The sequence below is a fragment of the Propithecus coquereli genome, unplaced genomic scaffold (assembly GCF_000956105.1).
Source record: "Propithecus coquereli isolate 6110/MARCELLA unplaced genomic scaffold, Pcoq_1.0 Scaffold215, whole genome shotgun sequence".
In the NCBI taxonomy this organism is placed as follows: domain Eukaryota; kingdom Metazoa; phylum Chordata; class Mammalia; order Primates; family Indriidae; genus Propithecus; species Propithecus coquereli.
The window spans coordinates 421,676-438,595 of NW_012146634.1; the positions used below are offsets into that span (position 1 = coordinate 421,676).

The 16,920-nt window shown below is 43.1% G+C and overlaps 1 protein-coding gene across 1 annotated transcript in view; it reads left to right on the top strand.

Moving 5' to 3' along the window:
• CTTNBP2NL (CTTNBP2 N-terminal like) overlaps window positions 1-9,031 on the top strand; it is a 51,892-nt gene extending 42,861 nt beyond the window's left edge. The window contains exons 3-5 of the mRNA XM_012644638.1: window positions 1,012-1,242; window positions 5,556-5,663; window positions 6,800-9,031. Of these exons, the coding sequence (XP_012500092.1) occupies window positions 1,012-1,242; window positions 5,556-5,663; window positions 6,800-8,281 (1,821 nt within the window). The 3' untranslated portion in view covers window positions 8,282-9,031. The remainder of the gene's footprint in view (window positions 1-1,011; window positions 1,243-5,555; window positions 5,664-6,799) is intronic.
• The last annotated feature ends 7,889 nt before the right edge of the window (window positions 9,032-16,920 follow it).

The following is a 16,920-nucleotide window of genomic DNA, read 5'->3' on the forward strand; positions in this document are numbered from 1 at the left end:
ATGTATGTAATATACCATGCTCATATGAACTAGTACTTCAAGCTCTTCCTAGCAGAGATAAGAAAAGAGGGAAGCCTAGGAATCTTACCACCCACCTCCTAATCTTTAGACCCTTGACTTGGCACCCAGGCCTAAAACCCTAGACCGCCTAGACTCAAAGCACCAGACCACATCCCCTTCTCACCTTCTCTCTTCCCCAAAGCTCATAAGCTCTGAAGGAGACAGAAAGGAGGATGGAAAAGAGCAGCTAAACAGACACAAGAAGAGAGGGTAGAATTTGGCAGCAGGTAGAAGGCATTTTGTCTGCACCTCTGGTTGTGAGTGCCTCTACCCTCCTGACCCATCAACAACCGAGTAAAGTTTCATATGTACAGATTACAAGTAGTCCTGGGTTAAAATGCGATCACACTTACTTTTAGCATCCTTTACATATCTGCTTGCACTTCGTTGGGTCTCTAAATATGTAAACTCATAAAATTATCATGCTTAACATATTTTAGAAATGTAAATGCTATAATAAAGAAAAAAAAGATAAGATATACCTGCTGGTAATATAAGCAGACATAAGCAGAGGCGGTAAACATGGTGGTTAAGGACACAGACTTTGGAGCCAGGCTGCCTGGGTTTAAATCCCAAGTCTGACAGCTTGCTGTATGTAAGTAACCAGGACCAAGAAACTTGGCTTCTCTGTAATAGTTTTCTCATCTGCAAAATGGAGATGATAGAGTTGTAAATTTTAAATAAGTTAATATGACTATAAATGCTTAGAATAATGTCTAATACATAGTTAGCTCTATATAAGTATTTGTTCATGTTAATATCATACCATGCCACCTTTCTGATATTATTTCTATGTTATTTTTATGTTTAGTTGGCTCAATCTGATTTATAGTCAGATTACATTTATACTATTATAACACCACCACCTTTAATGTATTTTAACTACTAGATAACAAATCCCACTCCTCAGTAGTTTTTAGAAGCAAAATACTTATTTTTTCTTTTTCCCAGGCCCAACACAGAGATACTTTCATTGAAGAGCGCTATGGAAAATATAACATCAGTGATCCTTTAATGGCTCTACAGAGAGATTTTGAAACACTGAAGGAGAAAAATGATGGTGAAAAGCAGCCGGTCTGCACAAACCCACTGTCTATTCTTAAGGTGGTGATGAAGCAATGCAAGAACATGCAGGAGCGCATGCTGTCCCAGCTGGCCGCTGCTGAGAGCAGGCACCGAAAGGTAGGTTCACCGCAGTTGATGTGTGCTCCATAAATCCTTGCAAAAACTTTATAAATAATGCCTGATACTTTCATGTTAGCTGTCAGTTTTCACGGTAATTCAATTAAGGTCTCTCATGGGTATCAAAAAGCCCCTTAGCTTACATAGGAGCCAGGAGATAGAAAAGAAAACACAGGTTATTCCAAATATTAAATTTAGGGAATGTGCCAGACACTTTATTTAAGATGGCATTCCTTTTTGATATGTCACTCCAAAACACTTGGTATGTTTTTTCAGCTCTTGATCATCCAAACTTTGGCAACAAACTGGGGTTTGGCCAAGCTTGTAGCTGAACGGAGCGTTCTCTATTTGCTTACTTAAGTGATAAATAGAAAGATTAACAGGTATTTGGGGAATGTTGTATCCCACAGAGAGAGAGAATTTACCTGACTATAAACACACAAGCCAATAGATTATTTTCATTTATTCCTAGTTTTGAGTTTCATTGCGTTTTATTACTCATGAAACCATAAACAGTCCCTAGAGTTGTTTACCTTAAAGCTGTTCTACCCTATTAGGAAAGAGAGAGAGAGAGAGAGAGTGTGTGCATGTGTGTGTGTTTGGTCTGTATCTGACAGCTCCTAGGTTAGGAAGGTAAACCTGGGCTTTCCTATACTTCATCTTACTGGAATTCTAGTGCTTGTGAATTTATTCCCCACCTTGTCGTTTACTGCTCAAATTTGGCCTGTAAAATATGCTTGGCTAGAATCTGTGTCTTTTAAAAACTATCAGTTTAAATTTATACCAACAAGGGAGATATCAGTACATTTGGGAGGAAATATTTTGAAAAATTGGGTTAGCAGCTGCAAAATTTGGTGGACCTTACTTCAATGGTTACCAGCATTAGAGCCATCTGCTTAAATCGCATCTGATAAATTGCCTAGACTCTGGGTGTTGTCTATGATCCTTTCTTTCCCTTCACAGAGTCCAAATGAAAGGCCAGATTGGAGCATCCTAACCGTGAATGGGCCTCAGATCTTCCATGACCCTCCAGAAAATACATAGAATGACAAAAGTTTATGCATTTTTGTAGACAATGCATTTTTCATAGATTTAATCAAATTCTCAGAGTTTCCCAAGACCCAGGAAAGATTAACCTCTGGTCTAGAATGAAGTAATCTGAAAACCTTTATGTTCCAATTTAAAAGGTGTCAATGGGCCTGACCTGGTGGCTCACACCTATAATCCTAGCACTTTGGGAGGCCGAGGTGGGAGGATCACTTGAGGCCAGGAGTTCGAGACCAGCCTGAGCAAACTCAAGACTCCATCTCTACAAAAAATAGAAAAATTAGCCGAGTGTGATGGTGTGCGCCTATAGTCCCCAGCTACTCAGAAGGCTGAGGCAGGAGGAATGCTTGAGCCCAGGAGTTTGAGGTTGCAGTGAGGTGTGATGATGCCACTGCACTCTGGCCCATGAGACAGAGCAATACCCTACCACAAAAAAATAAAATAAAAGGTGTCAATGGGTTGGAGTTAGTTGCCTAAATTTGGGGGGCTAAAAAAATCTTTACAATATCCTTGTTTGATAGACAGGCTTTATTTCCTTCATTTCCTTAATTACTTCATACATGAGGTAATTGAGGTGTGTTGAAGGGGCTGGCTAGCTTTCATGCTCATGAAAAGTGTAGTGTTGGGACAATTTGTGGCTCTACATGTTTGGAGAGAGGAATAAGTTAAAAGTAATTCAAAATGTCTTAATACTGTATTTCAATGTAAAATGTTTTAAGTGAGTATTAAATTTTTGAAACTCTGCTTATCTATTCTAAGTGGTTTGTCAAAGTAGAATACTGACTTTGTTAGAAATCAGACAGTACCAAGAAGCTTATAATTAGGGTGCTGCTCATAGTCCCAGTTTATGCCTATCACACTGGCATAGTTATTAACAATACCCACTTTGACTCTCAGAAATATTCTGGTTTAAACAGTAAATTACATGGTTACTCTGCTTATAATGAAAAATAGAGTTCTCTAGTCTACCTCTTCCCATTGCCCATTTTCCCCAATATTCAGAGGCAACCACTTTTATCTTTTAGCCATTTATTTTGGTAGATAACCTCCATATTTCTAAATAATATACTGTTCTCTCTTTATCAATTTTAGATGTTTATATTATTTTGATGGGTACAAATTTAATTATCTTACACTCCACCTCCCTTTCCTCTCCTTACCCCTTTCTATCTTTCCAAAACAAATTTCAGTCCTCTTTTCTCACCCCCATTCTCTATTATATCTGGTTTTCCCAAATCCTGAGCCTGTCACATTCTGTTTCTTCAGAGGATGAGCATCTGGCATATGCCTGGGCAGTAGATGGCCGGCTGCTAATATTCTGTGTGGAGTAATCAGGATGAGGAGACAAATAATTTTTCTGAAAATAGAGGCTCTGAGCCAGTCCTCCTGTTTTCTATCCTATATTTAACCTTTTGTCTGCAATACCTGCCACTTGCAGGTTCCATCTCTTTGGGGCCCCGCAGGGCAAAACAGCTTCTTCCCTCATACTGAAGGAGTTACCACTCCTCTGGCCTCGTTGCTTTTTCAAAATGTTATTAAAATTTCTTATCTGCTAAAGTGTCTCTCTCTATGGGTTTTTAGTCTTTTCATTCCATTTTTTTTCATTTTAGAGGGCTCTCAAAACAGAGAGGAGATGACTTATTACCTTTAGCCAAAAGTCTATCTTTCTATTAAATTGAAAAATTAGATTTTTTTTTTAAACCAGAAGTCCACCAAACCATTTTCTTGGATTGTTGTTTTGTTTTGTTTTAGAGACAGAGTTTTGCTCTATGGCCCAGGCTGGAGTACAATGGCAAGATCATAGCTCACTGTAACCTCCGACTCCTGGGCTTAAGCGATCCTCCTGCCTTAGAGGCCATCCAAGGTGGCTAGGAATACAGGGGCACCACTGCATGCGGCTCCTCTTTACTTTTAAAGGGGGATTTCATGTCCCAGAAAATTTTCTGTCTCCATTCATTAAAATTGTCAGTGAGGAGAAATAATGAGAAATGGCCACTGGGATGACAGTGCTCTGCCCTGGAGGTCTGGGCCAAGGCACCTTTAAAGCATGAGCAAAAGCTATTAAGGATTCCATTGCCATTCAGAATATTTTGCAATTCTAGGCAGAATTATGTGGGAAATGTCTCATTAAATTTGTATTCTCTTTAAAATTGGGCTTAATACTTTGGCACCGGGATAAGTGAAATAGAGGTAGGCAGGTTAATTAAAAGGCCTTGTGAGCTAGACACAATGGCTCGCTCATGCCTGTAATCTCAGCACTTTGGGAGGCCAAGGAGGGAGGATTGCTTGAGGCCAGGAATTTGAGACCAACCTGAGCAACATAGTGAGACTCCATTTCTGCAAATAATATAAAAAAATAGCCAGGCATGCTGGTGTGTGCCTCAGCAGGAGGCTGAGGCAGGAGGATCAGTTGAGCCCAGGAGTTTGCAGGACAACAGAGCAAGACTCTATCTCGAAAAAAGAAAAAAGGCCTGTGAGCCAGGCATCACTCCTGTAATCCCAGCTACTCAGGAGGCTGAGGCAAGAGGATCACTTGAGTCCAGGAGTTCAAGGCTACAATAAGCTATGATTGTACCACTTCAGCCTGGGCCACAGAGGAGACTCCATCCCTTTAAAAAAAAAGGGGAGGAAGGCGGCAGGGCCTTGTGAAAAATATCCATTTACGATCTCTATTATTGAGGCTTTTTACATGTAGGATGAAGTCAAGAGAGTCTTTTGGCCTCTTATATACCTATATAAAATGCATATTTTAATTAAACACAGCACAGTTAGGATGTGACCTATCTGAAATGTTTTATTCCAGGCTTCCCCTTTGGTGCCTTCCTGTAGTGATTTGAGCATTGAGAGGAGAACTTCAGCGTTCAGCTTTCCGTGATCCTGTCTTGTTCCTTTACCTACACTGGCCCCTAGTCGTACCAAACTGCCTGCAGTTTCCTGGACTTTTTATTAATTCTCTGAAACCTCCTCAACTCCTGCAGCTAATTAGTTGTTCTCTTCTGTTTACATACCATTCTGTACGTACTTCAAGTAAAGTAAATATGTAATTTTCTAGCACATAGCTTTCATGTCTTTCACTTTACCAGACAGTGTGCTTCTTGATGGCCATGGCTGGGTTTGTTTGTTCGTTTGATTGATTGACTGATTGATTGATTGATTGATTTAATCAATCTCTGAAACTATCTTAGGTACTTAGGCACTTAGTATTGGTTGTATTATAAGTGTGATTCCTTGCTATTTGGAAATGAATTTTTTAAAATTCTTTAAAGGTGATCCTAGACCTTGAGGAAGAAAGGCAAAGGCATGCACAGGATACAGCTGAAGGAGATGATGTCACCTACATGCTAGAAAAAGAAAGAGAGAGGCTGACTCAACAGGTAATTAAGGTGGAGGGATTCACAGCAGCATTTACCTAGAATAGCATTTCTCAGAGATTATTCTGTAGATGCTAATTGGTGTTGCTCAAAAAAAGGACTTTATGGCTAAATAAGTCTGAGAACTACTGGATTAAACAATTTAATCCAGTTTAAACAAAATTAAATAGGTTTCTAACTTTAAATCGGTTAGAATCTTCAGTATGCAAAAGTATATTGTGAGTCTTCAAGAACAAGACAGAGTATTCTGTGATTAGCAAATCTGTGTTTTCATAAAATCTTTTTTTGACACAGATCACTCACTCTGGGACTATTGTTCCATAGGATGCACTTTGGGGAATGCTAACTTAGAGCTGCAGCTCCCAAACTGTTTTTGACTTAGGACCACCAGTGAGAAATGCATTTTATGTCCCAGCCCAGTACATGTAGACACGTACACACATGCCTGAAACAAAATCTCACGAAATGATACATAACCCTTACTTCCTATAGTACACATTGATGTTTTCTACTTTATTTTATTTTTTTAATTCTGGTCATGGCTCACCAAGTTGGTTTCCCCATCCATTAATGGTTCTTGGCGTTTGGAAACCACTGACTAAAAGAATTCCGTCAGCTCTTCCCTCTAGCTCAGAGTCTCTGTGCCTTAAATAGGATTGAGAAGACAAGTAGAACAGACTACATTTGTGTAAAAAGTATGATTCAAATGCAACTATTTATGTTTGTTCTTAAAACCAGAGAAAATTATTACTGAAACTGCAAAGGGTTTTTTTCCCAGAGCATTTATCACAAAATCTGGTGTATATTGCTGTTATCTGTTTTGATTGATTCTAATGCTGTATACTTTCCACATACCTAAAATACAATGATACATCATATTCCCACTGATAATCCTGAGACAGTACAAGAGCTAGAAGTGTTTCCTACATCATCAAAGAAAGATTAAATCATAATGTGTGCATTTTTTGCATTAGGTATTCTAATACTTCAGAAATACTTGATCTAAGCACCATGGCATACATGTTAATCCTATATACCAGGGAACAGCTAAGCAGGACACTACTTGATCATAATTTTTCAGTGTATCTCTTTGTTTTCTTACTCTAATCGAGATGTGTGGTGGCATTTTTTTTTTTTAGTTGGAATTTGAAAAGTCCCAAGTGAAAAAGTTTGAAAAAGAACAGAAGAAGCTCTCTAGTCAGCTGGAAGAGGAGCGTTCCCGCCACAAGCAACTCTCATCCATGCTGGTGCTTGAGTGCAAGAAAGCCACTAGCAAGGCAGCTGAAGAGGGACAGAAAGCAGGAGAACTGAGCCTGAAATTGGAGAAGGAGAAGAGCCGGGTGAGTAAACTGGAGGAAGAGTTGGCCGCTGAGAGAAAGCGAGGCTTGCAGACTGAGGCCCAGGTGGAGAAGCAGTTGTCTGAGTTTGACATCGAAAGGGAACAACTGAGAGCAAAACTGAACCGAGAAGAGAACCGGACCAAAACTCTGAAAGAAGAAATGGAAAGTTTGAAAAAGATAGTGAAGGACCTAGAGGCTTCTCATCAGCATAGTAGCCCTGATGAGCAACTAAAGAAAACAGTAACCATGTCGAAGGGCACAGCGACTGAGCCTCTCATGCTAGTGTCTGTATTTTGCCAAACAGAGAGTTTTCAGGCAGAAAGAACCCACGGGAGCAACATAGCTAAGATGACAAACACTGGGCTGCCTGGCCCCACCACTCCTACTTCCTCTTATGCAAAAACCAATGGCCATTGTGAACCAGAGATACAAACTACCAGGGAGCTGATTGTGGGCAACAGTGTAGAAAACCAAGTGCCTCCACGGGAGAAATCTGTGGCATTGGTCCAAGAGAAACCAGTGGAGAATGGTGGGTGTCCTGTGGGAATTGAGACTACAGTCCCAATGCCCAGTCACCTCCCTTCCAGTGGGAGCTCACTGTCTCCCAGCAGCACAGCCTCTTCCTCTCTAACATCCTCTCCTTGCTCTTCACCAGTATTAACTAAGCGTTTATTGGGGTCATCAGCTAGCAGCCCCGGCTACCAGTCATCCTACCAAGTGGGGATCAACCAGCGGTTCCATGCAGCTCGGCACAAATTTCAGTCCCAAGCAGATCAGGACCAGCAAGCCAGTGGTCTACAGAGTCCTCCATCCAGGGACCTGTCCCCCACCCTCATAGACAACTCTGCCGCCAAGCAGCTGGCCCGAAACACAGTCACTCAGGTGCTCTCCAGATTTACTAGCCAACAAGGACCAATCAAGCCGGTCTCTCCCAACAGCTCTCCCTTTGGCACAGACTATCGAAATCTGGCCAACACTGCCACTCCAAGAGGTGACACCAGCCATTCACCTACTCCAGGGAAAGTGTCCAGTCCTCTGAGCCCCCTGTCTCCAGGAATCAAGTCCCCTACCATCCCCAGAGCTGAGAGAGGAAACCCTCCACCTATCCCACCCAAGAAACCTGGCCTCACCCCCTCTCCATCTGCTACCACTCCACTGACCAAAATTCATTCCCAAGCATCCTCTTTGACCACCACAGAAGACCTTGCCAGCAGCTGCTCTTCCAATGCTGTCGTAGCCAACGGCAAGGATGTTGAGATACTTTTGCCTACCAGCAGCTAGTCCCTAGGAGGGGGTCTCCACATTTGACATCCCATCAGATTTCATCCAAAAGCTCAGAGTCAGACTGTTGAGTCAGATTATGTTATTTATTTTGATAGTAGCTGAACCCATCTGTATAATACATTCAGCGTATTTCACCTTTTTGTATTTTTTTAAGTAGGAACTGAGTAGTTTGGATTTTTATGGCTCACATCTTTGTACTGAAGCTATAATAAAAGGGCACCTCAAAGACATCTTGAGCTCAGCAGTCACCATCATGTTGTGATGGAGAAAGCTAATTGAGTACCAGGTGGTGATTTGCTGTCTATTTTGGGACTAGAATCACTCAACACTCATTTTGAATTATGCAGAAGTGGTTCATGCAGATTTTTATTCCAGATGAATATGTTTTAAAAGTGCCTGATATATGACTGCCATATGAATGTGATTCTGCAGCGAAAACACAAAACGGATCATTTAATTGCAAAATGAGATCCTCTGTGAATTCTGAATGTTAAAAAACCAACACTGCTTTTAATCCTCTTTTACTGTTTTTAATGCAAGCTTTGTGTTCTGAAACAAGGCTGCATAAGTAGAATGGGAATCCTTCTAAAGGTGGGTGTGAACTCACCACAAAGCTGAGCTTTATAGAGCGCTTGAGAAACCCTCCTGAGCACTAAGCAGTTGGGGTGCTGATTTTCTTGTACTTTTGAAAAATTAAGTCACTCCAAGTTTCCTGCATAAAGTCTTGAATGAAATCACATCTCCATTTAAAAAATGTCGTTCAAGCATCTGCTGTCATGTACGGAACTTCTGATTCTGATTGCTATTACTTGAATAGGAAATGGTTATTCATTCTGTATAAAAGTTTTGCAACAGAATGAAATCTTTACTCTGTAATCAAAAAGCAATAACTTAAAATTCACTCTCTTTGTAATATTATAAGTCAGAATTATACACGTTTTACCAAATTGTTACATTTATTCTCCAAGCTGCCAGCACTTGGTGTCTGTATCTGTGGAACCAAATTAACTTTTGCCTAAATGGAAGTATACATATATCTGTATAGATACATACCCCTTTACATGTTTAATATACACACACTTACATAAATATTAGTGTAATGATATCTTTGATGTTTGCAATGTAGCATAAAGGACAAGTAGAATTGCACATTAAGATTACCTACCAATAAAAAAAAGAAAAAAACAAATAAGCTAACCTACCAGAAGCAACTAGATGTGGCTGGGACCCAATCAAAGGAGGAATTTTGTTCACAGGGAAATGGGGAAATTACAAGGTCTTCAATATCATAAAAGGACAGAGAGACTAACCCCATGTCACAAAATTCAACCTGAGTGAGTCATAAAAATAAGTGCAACAGGCCACTCGCTCAAGTGGTATAAAACAGCTGAGAGTAGTGGCAAACTGAAGTTCCCAAGCCCTATTTCAAAGGGGCACCTCACTGAATGTGGAGGCTCACCCCTGTAATCCCAGCACTGTGGGAGGCTGAGGTGGGAGGATTGCTTGGGAGCCCAGGAGTTTAAGACCAGCCTGGGCAACATAGCAAGACTCCATCTCTACAAAAAATTTAAAAATTACACTGGTGCGGTGGCGTGCACCTGTAGTCCCTAACTACTCGAGAGACTGAAGCAAGAAGATCACTTGAGCCCAGGAGTTCAAGGCTGCAATAAGCTATAATATGACACTACTGCACTCCAGCCTGGGTGACAGAGTGAGACCCTGTCTCTAAAAAATAATAAACAAAAGAGGCACCTCGTTCAATACCAGCTGTTTGCTGCTGTGAAGGATACTAGACCAAGGTTACCAGGTCTTCAAATTTTTATGAAATCCAAATTTTCATGAGAAACATTTTCATTTTTAAATATCAAGAACTGATTTTAAAAATGTTTGAACACTGCTGGTTAAACAAACACTTTTGCAGCTGGATTTACCTTGCAGGCTCCTAAGTTGAACCTCTTTCATTCTAGAAATTTGTCATTTCTGTAATAGCAAGTTCGTTTGGACAGAAACCCCCAGACTTTCCAACTATGTAGGTTAGTATAGCTGACAGAGTCCATAGAATATGATGATTATCCTCCTGTTCCAAACAGGACTGTCCACAACATAGCTCAGTGTATGATTTTTATGTCCACAAGGAAGGAGAAGTGTCCTCACATACATTCTCCTAGCCAGGGTCTATCCAGCAGCCTCTGACCTCCTGCTCTAATTTAAGTCTATTTCCTTTTAATCCGATATGAGTTGATGGGAAAAGGGGAAGTGTAAATCACAGTGGAGTACACTGGTGACCCCCACGGCTCGTGGTTTGATCAAGGCAAAGACATCAAAAATTCAAATGCTACTAATGCCCAGGACATCTACCAAAATGATGTAGGAGGTATTTTAAACTGTCCAAAGCAATCATACATTGAACTTTATTCCCATGCATAGCCAAAATGAACAGTGTTGATAAAACAGCTAACCTTTCAGGAGACGGGGCTACCGTGCCGGAGTGTTACCTCTCTTGCTTTAAATGGTAATCTTAAAAGGTGCATTGTGCTCTTCCTTTGTTTTGGGATAGATATATATAGAGAGAAAGAGAGATACTATAAGGAAGTTTATTTCTTAGGAAATGCACTGAATAACGTATTTCTTTTACAGTGTAATATGGGGGTGGGGATATGTAAAAGAAATGTGTATTTTTGCTAGTTGCCTATCTTCTGAGGTAAATAAGCACAATCCTGCAATGGATCCAATAATCCAGTTATTAATAGATATTATAGATTAGGATTTAAGTTTGCTGTAGATTGTGTGTGTGTGTGCTAAGTAAAAAATCCATGATTCACAATTTTGGTGTTAACCCATGTTGCAAAAGCTATGTTACTGGTCAACAGATTGTAATGATGTGCAACAATATAACACAAGCATTAATGAGTCATTAACATTTGTAAAGCCAAATATACCGTGCAGAAGTCTCCATACATTTTTATAGCAAACGACATTAAAACAAGTTAAATCATACTGTCTGAGGAAAAAACAGTCTTGTTTGTACAAAGTGAAAAATGTTGCACAATTTGGGCGTATTTTGTTGGGGAAGGAGTGGGCGGTGTAGAGGGAACACTTGATCATGGCTTTGAAAAACCATATGAAGTCAATGACCCGTGTAGATTAGACCCCATGAAGAACTAGGACATTGGTTTTCTTTAGGATCTTTGAGCTGGAAAAAGCCTTTACAATAATCCAGTCTGTAATTTTGATACCATTTGGTGGTTCTGGACCTTTTGAGAATCTTAGAAAAGGTATAGACTCTATCCCCAGAAAAATGGATATGCCTATATGCAAAATTTGGTTGATGGCTTCACAGGTCCAGAGACCCTGAAGCCGTCCATGACTCATGTGCTCCAGCTTAAGAAAGTCTGGTCTTGTCCTGCCCTCTCATTTTACCAGTGACTAACGCATCCCTTGTTTCCTAGTCCAGTGCTCTTGCAGCTGCACTTTAGCAAATGCTAGTTGTAGCCAGACAAAAGCACTTGGAAATCCTTTGAAGTACAAAAGATGTTCAAACAGTGTGGATGTTTACATAGCTTAAGCTTCCAGCATTTAAGCCAATTAATGATCATTTCAGCTAACACTGGCTATGTCCATTTTCCCATAACAGCCCGTCAGCAATGCTGCCTTGTCAGTTTGTTTGCACACGCACAGCTGCGTGTGTGCGCACGCATGTGTGTAAATTCATAAAGAGCACTTCTGATGGTTAGTCCTTGAAACAGAACTTCAAATGTCTTTTGAGATGTTGGCTTCAGAATAGGATGTGTTTTCCTAACAGTGAGTCAGAGGTGGGCGATGAACATAGAAGAGTAATACAAGAGTAATTTTTAATTTAGTTGCTATGAAACTAGCTAAGAAAACTTGAGAGCCTATCCACCCATCTACTTGCATGTGAGTGGCCAATTCTTTAGTAGAAGCAAAGGAGGAGAAAGGAGACGAGGGTATTGGTTCTCAAACTTTATTGTGCTTTAGTATGACCAGGGAAACCTGCTCAGAATCAGGATTCTTGGGGATTGGGCTGAGAGGTCTGGCTGATGCCAGTAGTCTGAGGCTCACATTTTGAGAAATAGTGCTTCATAGCCCTCACCTGTTCTTTCACAACTTGTTTGCATCTGACCCAAGGAGATGTCTTAAACTCCTGACACTGGTTTGCCAGAATATCATGATATTCAGAGTCGAGAGCGTGCCTGAGAACCAAACACCATGCTAATGATTTCACATACATATTACTTTACTAATACTCACGAGGGTGCTGTGAGAAAATACCATACCCAGGGTAGTTGAGGACCAGAAATTTGTACAAGGGCCCTGAGTAAGTGACAGCCAGGACTCAAACCCTAGAGCTTTTCTCTTTCACTTCCAGTGTTTCCCCAACGAGTACTCCCGGGGCGGGGCCTCCTGTTAAACATACAGATTCCCAGCCCCTCCCCTGGTGGTTCTGACTCAGTAGGACAAGGCGGGGCTCTAGATAAGCGCCTGGGGTGATTCTTAAGATAGAGGAAGTTTAGAAAATCCTCGAGGGAACCCTACTGCTCCACCACCACCCCAGGAGTAGATTATAAGACCCATTGCCAGGAGACCTTTATCAGGTCAGATAAACAGAACAAAAACAAAACATCCTTATTAATTCTCAAATAACATGTGTTTCTTAAGTATCTAAGATGAACCAGAAACCAAGCTGTTAAATAACTATTAAGGAAAATACAATAAACCTGTTCCCTGCCCTCAGAGTACTCACAATCTAGTTGGGGAAGCAAAACATTAACAACTAAATTATATAATGATTCCAGAGACATGTTTGATAGAATAATGCAAGTGAGTTTAAGAAACCATAGGGAGTTACTGAAGGTGGTCCCTGGCAAAAGCACTGTGGTAGCTCAGAGGTGACAAAGCTCTTTGTGGGCAGGAAAAAGTTAACTAGAAAAGGAATAAATGTCTTTTCTCCTCTCTCCAAAGCATTATGTACCTGAGTTTTGCAGTATCTTCCTGTGTTTGCTTTATGTTTTTCTTGGCTTGTCTTGACTCTAGGATGAGGTCAGTGACAGAGGCATAAGAAGCACCCAAGAGTTGAGTCCTGTTTCAGGGAGACTGACAGCCATGTGCGGTGTTTGAAAGGGTTGGGGCTGGTCTAAGAATGAGCTTTCAGGCCGCACACTCTGCAAAACATTCTCCGATAACTTGTAGGGAAAACCTAGGAACATGCAAAAGGCAGGTTAAAAAAGGACCTGCTTGCCAAAATACCACGTTACCCATAAATGTCCTCTCCTACCATTGCCCTTCTTGGCACCCTCTAAATCTCTATGAGCAAATGAGAAAAATGCAAATTAAGTTTTGAAAAGAATCAAATGAGCCTCTGGGACACTTGCAGGGGTGTTGCTTTTACACTGGAGGGGCACAGGGAGTATTATGTGGCTCAGTACACACCACTGGGAAATGGTTGGCTCTCAAAAATTACTGAGAAGTGTCCAAACAAGACTGGCTTTATCCTTGGGGAGTCGCCTACTTAATCTGCCTAGAATCCTACTCGCTGTAACTCAGTGTGGTGGACACCAGGATATGCCATGTAGGCAGCCCTTCAGGAACGAAGGATTTATTTCCCTAGGTTCAGGGAATGCGGACGATAAACGGCCCTCAGCTCTAACCCCTTATAGGAATTGCCTTAACTAAAAGAAAATAAACTTGACTAAGGTCACATCTCCTTCCATGGGCAACTCATACCCAAAGACTGACTGGTGTGGAGTTTATACTGGCCCGCTTGTCCCACACTGGGAGGACTCTGAAGGGTCATCCCAGCTACAAAATCCCCTGTAGGGTTGGCTGAGACCTTTATTGAGACTGCAGATTGCAGCGCTACTTTGCCCAATCCTGCTCCCTTCCCACTTCATTCCCTGGGTGTGGATCCCAAAGGCACTCCCAAGTAAGCCTCCGAAACCCTAGTCTCCATCGGAGAGTCCGCCTTGTTCCTTTTGGTCACGATTAAGTCCTCTAAAGAAGGAATACACATTTTCTGAGTATTTATATGGTGCCAAGCTCTCAAATCAGGTATTTTACACGTTACTTCCTTTAATCAACACAGCTACTAAAAGAGGTAGATTATCCCTGCTTGATAGATGAGGTAACTAAGTCCTGCTGAGACACAGTCAACTGCTCAACATCCTGCCGCAGAACAGGGCTGAGATTCAGCGTCACAGCTGGGACTCAAACCCTCTCTATTTGGCTTCCAAGTCCACTCTCCTTCCACTGGCCACACTACAGCCTCAAAACAGCAATTCTACATTTGGGGAGTTTAGAATTTTAGCTTATTGTCACTCAAACACCTAAGTATAAATGTACTGGTTAGCTGGTTTTCTTCTGACACCTTTGACTGAAGCAACTGGGTTTTGCTGTGGAGGATGATTTGCCTGCACGCGTGGAGTCATCAAATGTTAGAGCTAAAGGGAAGCTTAGAGACCCCTGACTGTAGCTCCTCATCTTGCAGATGAGAACAAGCCCTAGAAAGGCCAGGCGACCTGGCCCGGTGTAATGTCTAGTTCACGGCAGAGCCCAGACTGTCAAGCCAGTCTGGCGCCCTCGTTCTGCCTCCGCAGACTGCTCCTCCCTGAGCGGACCTGAAGCCAGCAATTCCTAGCCCAGCCCTGGCCGCTCCCAGGGGCATGCTTTCCTTCTCTCACCTGCTTCTCCACAACGTCTGGTTTTGATCTGGTTCGCCTGGGCTGCCCCATATTCCAGGCCTTGCCCTCTGCCCAGGCCTAGGGCTGCCTGCCACACTTGCTGCCACAAAAATCCTGTCCTCATCTCTCTGAACAGGTTAGACAGCTGGGTGAGAGTGGGAGTGGGCCGGGTGTGCTGGAGCGTCCACTCCCAGGCTATGCCTCCGTTTGCCTAGCATCGGCCTTGGGAGGAACTTACTCATAAGGCGTCTTGTTTCTCAGGGGTGGACAAGAAGCCGCTGAAGCCAAGAGCATCTCTCCCTTCCATGCTCATGACTCTAACTTGCCACACCTGTCTGTGGAGGAGGGGGGCGGAATGCATGAGGAGAGAGGCCTCCTCGGTCCTAGTCCTGCTTCCCCACCTGAACTGAAACACACAGCTCCCCCAAGAACGGCCTTTTGCATTTTCGAAAGACTCATCCATCTCCCTTCTCTTTAATGCCCACCCTCCCACTCCTCCTCTCCCCTAGCCCACCCCAACCCCGGTCAAAACCTTCCAGAACTGTTCATGCCTCAGAGCAGACACGATGTCCTCAGGAAGACCTTGATCCAAAGGGACTTGGGGTGGTGGGGCGGTTTGGGGGTGAAGACCAAAGCACACACAGGCCCCCTTTTCATCCCTAGCATGTTTTCCCTCTCCTGAGTCCTGGTGAGTCAGCGCCACAGGGCCACACACAAGGCTTCTATTCAGGGCTCCTTTTCCTTCTGCTCTAACTCAGATCTTGGCATCTCTCACTCCCTCATTCTCTATGTGGGCCTTATTCTCGCCATGGGAAAGCTCTGCTCCCTGCCCTGTGCCTCCCCACGTTCCCCCACAGCCCCGCCCCAACACACACACACACACACACACACACACACACACACTGTGCCTGCCCTTCATTTATTCAGCATATAGTTATTAAGTACCAACTCGGTGTCAAGCATTATGCTAAGGACTGGAATTTACACTGGCGGGGGAACAAGTCTTACAGAGGTGACATTTCAGGGTACAGCAGGGCAAGATACAGCGGGTTCCCCAAATGGGTGGTGGGGCCCCTGACAGATTCAGGAGAGCTGGAAATCTGTGGGTCTAGAGACTTAGCAAGCACCTAAGTTAAGTCGACAGAAGGGAGAAGGATACCGGTTTGCACCGACAGGGGCACATATACATTCTGTACGCACAAGGAGTTTGGGCAAGAAAAGGAATTCAGAACAAGAGCTTCGCCATTCTCTGTGTAACCCTGGGCAAGTGAACCGACCTCTGCTGGCCTCCCGCTCGGCATCAGTAAAATAAAAACGATATGCGAAGCTTCCTCCCAGGGTTTTGTGAGAATGAAAAGAGACAAAGCAGGCCAGTACCCAGCACACGGAGAGCGCTGCGTGGACGCTCCGCGCCCTTTGTTGAACGGCGCTGCGGGTGAAGGGGCGGCGCCTGGGCTGCGAGTCTTGCGCGGCTCTGACGCAAGGAAGCGGGCGCCGTGCCAGACCCGCTCCTCCGGGCGGCCGCCCCGCCCTTCTTCGGAAAGCTGAATTGCTCGCGCCCCCTGGTGTTGCGGATGCTGCGATTGTCCCCAAGGCCGTGCCGCGCCCACCTCCCGGGAAGGGACCCGGCCTGCCGTCAGGAGGCGGCCCACTTCAGAGGCCAGCGCAGACAGGGAGGCGGCCCCGCTCCCATCCCCACGCCCAGCCGCCTCCCTGGTGTCTAAGTCCTGAGCACAGCAGCACACCCTGCCTAAAAAACTGAAAAAAATCCCACACTACAGAAAAGGGGAGAGAATAACAGAAATCACAGCATTGCTGTGAGCCTTAAATGAGCAAATTAAAGGCTTAAAACTAGTCCCTGGCATAAGTAAGCACTCAAAACGTGATAGTTATTAGTATTATGTGGCTCCTAGAACAGTGACTGACATATAATAGTTGCTC